At 34.9% G+C, this 2,832-nt stretch overlaps 1 protein-coding gene across 1 annotated transcript; it reads left to right on the forward strand.

The window, feature by feature from the left end:
- Window positions 1-640: 640 nt before the first annotated feature.
- LOC124885151 (serine/threonine-protein kinase TOR-like) lies at window positions 641-2,619 on the forward strand. The gene is made up of 3 exons (XM_047405028.1): window positions 641-799; window positions 974-1,117; window positions 2,179-2,619. The coding sequence occupies exons 2-3, from the start codon at window positions 1,007-1,009 to the stop codon at window positions 2,602-2,604; spliced, it is 537 nt and encodes a 178-aa protein (XP_047260984.1). The 5' UTR covers window positions 641-799; window positions 974-1,006; the 3' UTR covers window positions 2,605-2,619.
- Window positions 2,620-2,832: the final 213 nt, after the last annotated feature.

A 2,832-nucleotide genomic window follows, 5' to 3' on the forward strand; every position in this document is an offset into this window, starting at 1 on the left:
ATTCATAACCGAAAACTAGAAAATCCGAAATAAAATAACCGAACTCGAACCAAATTACCGAATCCCACCCCCAGATAAAACAAGTAAAAAAAAGTAAAAAATAACAGAGCGTGAGTTTTATCCACAGGCCCAATTACCTACCATTATAGTAAAATCAAATGGACAAGGTAAGAGCAAGGTTATTTTTTCCTTTTTATTCATTTATTACCGCTAATACACTACTATCTCATAACTTGTGATAGAGTTAGTTCATTGAATGACTTATTGAGAAGCTAGGGCCTACTTTCGTACCAATCTGATAGTCAATCCGTCACTAACACTATTACATAATTTGTGCTAGACAACAATGATCGACAATCCTATCACATAACTTGTGATAGTCAACCTGTCACCGACACTACTATCACCTAATTAATTGTAATAGACAACTATCAGCAACGCTATTATTACCATAACTCGTGATACAAAGCTATCATTAACATCACAATCATGTAACTTGTAACAAACAACCCGTAACTAACACAAAAATTCACCTGCTACATGCCATGCCCTCAAGCATTTAGCGTGATCCCTCCTCGTCTCTTTCATGTAACTATTTTCTTTTTAGTGGTTTGATATCACTTATAAGCATACCATATTTTCTCTGTTAACCTCGTTAATGAACACAAAGTGAGAACAAATCAAGAAATCAAAAACAAGAAAAGAAAAGAAAAAAAGAGAAAAAGGAAATGGTAACAGAGGGCGGGTGTTACCCACAGGCCCAATTACCTACCGTTGTAATAAAATCAGAGTTGGCAAGGTAAGGGACAAGGGTTTTTTTTCCCTTTTTATTTATCTTACTACTGCGCAATACAGGTCTCTCGTCTTTCTCTTGAAGCTCCCTCCACTCTCTCTTACAAATGAACAACAACAATATGTGTATTCTCCTACAATCATCATTACAATAATAACAACGTTCTGTCCATCGTGTTAGGTTTTCGTGTAGATAGGAGTGTGAAAAAGAAGCATGGGTAGCAGCTCTCAGGCGATCCGCTATCCAGTTGCAACAATCGGTTCCGGAAATATTGATGCTCTTAATAGAGTTCTTGCTGACCTATGTACCAAAAGCAATCCTAAGGTTCTTCCGTTTCTTTCAACTTTTATTTTTTGGGAGTCGTTTGTTGGATTTTAAAGATCAGTACTGGAGTTCGAGTAGCTTAGGGAATCTTTATGTGACCTCTGTATTGTTATCTACTCCTTGTGTTCTTTTTTTTTTGGGTGTTGTTACATTTGTTGAATTGTTGAGTAAGTGGAAATAGAAATTTAGTGATTGATTTTGATTTTCTTAGAAATAGATGAAAATCAAAGAAGATTCTAAGGTTCTTGATTTTTTGTTGAATTTTTTAAGATCAGTAGTGGAGTTAGAACAGTTCAGGAGATTTTAATTTGTTGAGTTGGTAAATTGGTGAGGTAGTGGAACCAGACATTTACTGGTGTGATTTTGATTTTATTAGAAATTGATGAAAATTATAGGACATAATTAGACATTTCTCAGGAAGTTTTGGATGATGTTATTTGAAACCTTGTATATGTAAAAGATTGAAAATAAAAAGAAAGCAAAATGCTATAGTTTATTTTTTGGCACATTTATTTATTTTTTGATTTGTGTGGAAGAAGAAAGACCAGCTTGTGGGATTACATGGAGTTTGTTGCCTAATCCAGTTTGAAATCATGGCACTACATAGAAGTAGCTGTTTGCTGTTTTGTATTCAAATCTTCTCCTATATGCCTCTTACTAATTATGCTTATTTATTTTCCTTTTCAATGAATCAAGAGAGATGGATAGGTCTTGATTTTAAATTTATATCAACCATCTTAGTGAACTTTTTTGTTTGAAAAATAATGTGAATACCAAGTTTTGTTTTTTTTGTTTTCATTCATTTTTCCTGTTCCATTTTTCAACCGAAGGTTAGTAGAGCAGTCTTTTGCACTGGCTGCTTTATATTGATACTGATGTGAGTTTCTGTCTTAATCATTTAATATTCTATTTTGCTCAGTCTTGCTGTTTTTGCTGTTTGAGTTTGCATGCTCTCTATCTATGCTTCTTTCCATCCTTCCCAGTTCCCTCTTCTAAAATTATCTTTCAAAAACTTGAATTGCTTATGAACCAAGCCAATTCTTATTTATTCTCTCTGGTAGGATGGGGATGCATTGACCTTGAGGCGGCTTGTAGAGAAAGAAGCTCGTGATCTTAGTGGAGAAGCTTTTGCTCATTTCATGGATCATCTATATGAACGCATTACTACATTTCTTAATAGTAATGAAGTTTTTGAAAATCTGGGAGCATTGAGGGCTATTGATGAGCTAATAGATGTCACCATCAGCGAAAATACATCAAAAGTGGCAAAATTCTCCAATTACATGCGCGCTGCCTTTGAAATAAAGCGTGATCCTGAAATCTTGGTCCTTGATAGTAAAGTTCTTGGTCACCAAGCTAGATTTGGTGGTGCAATGACTGCAGATGAAGTAGAACGTCAAGTGTGTAGCGTTTTGATGCTTCAGATACTTGATTGTCTGACATCAGGATCTCAACTCTTTTGTATTTTCAGGTTAAAGTTGCACTAGAATGGCTTCGTGGTGAAAGAATTGAGTATCGTCGCTTTGCTGTAGTCTCAATATTAAAGGTACAATTAGCATATTTCTTCATGATTTGTTCTATAAGCAAAAATTTTGAACCTGGGTTTTGTTTATTTCATCTTTACATGATGGGGAAACTTTGAATTGAAGTCTCTTTTTTTGGTTACTGTCTCTCCACCCGAGAAAATTCTACTGTTCTCACCGCCATTCTACCAA

This window comes from Capsicum annuum, unplaced genomic scaffold (assembly GCF_002878395.1).
Source record: "Capsicum annuum cultivar UCD-10X-F1 unplaced genomic scaffold, UCD10Xv1.1 ctg73004, whole genome shotgun sequence".
Taxonomy (NCBI): Eukaryota; Viridiplantae; Streptophyta; class Magnoliopsida; order Solanales; family Solanaceae; genus Capsicum; species Capsicum annuum.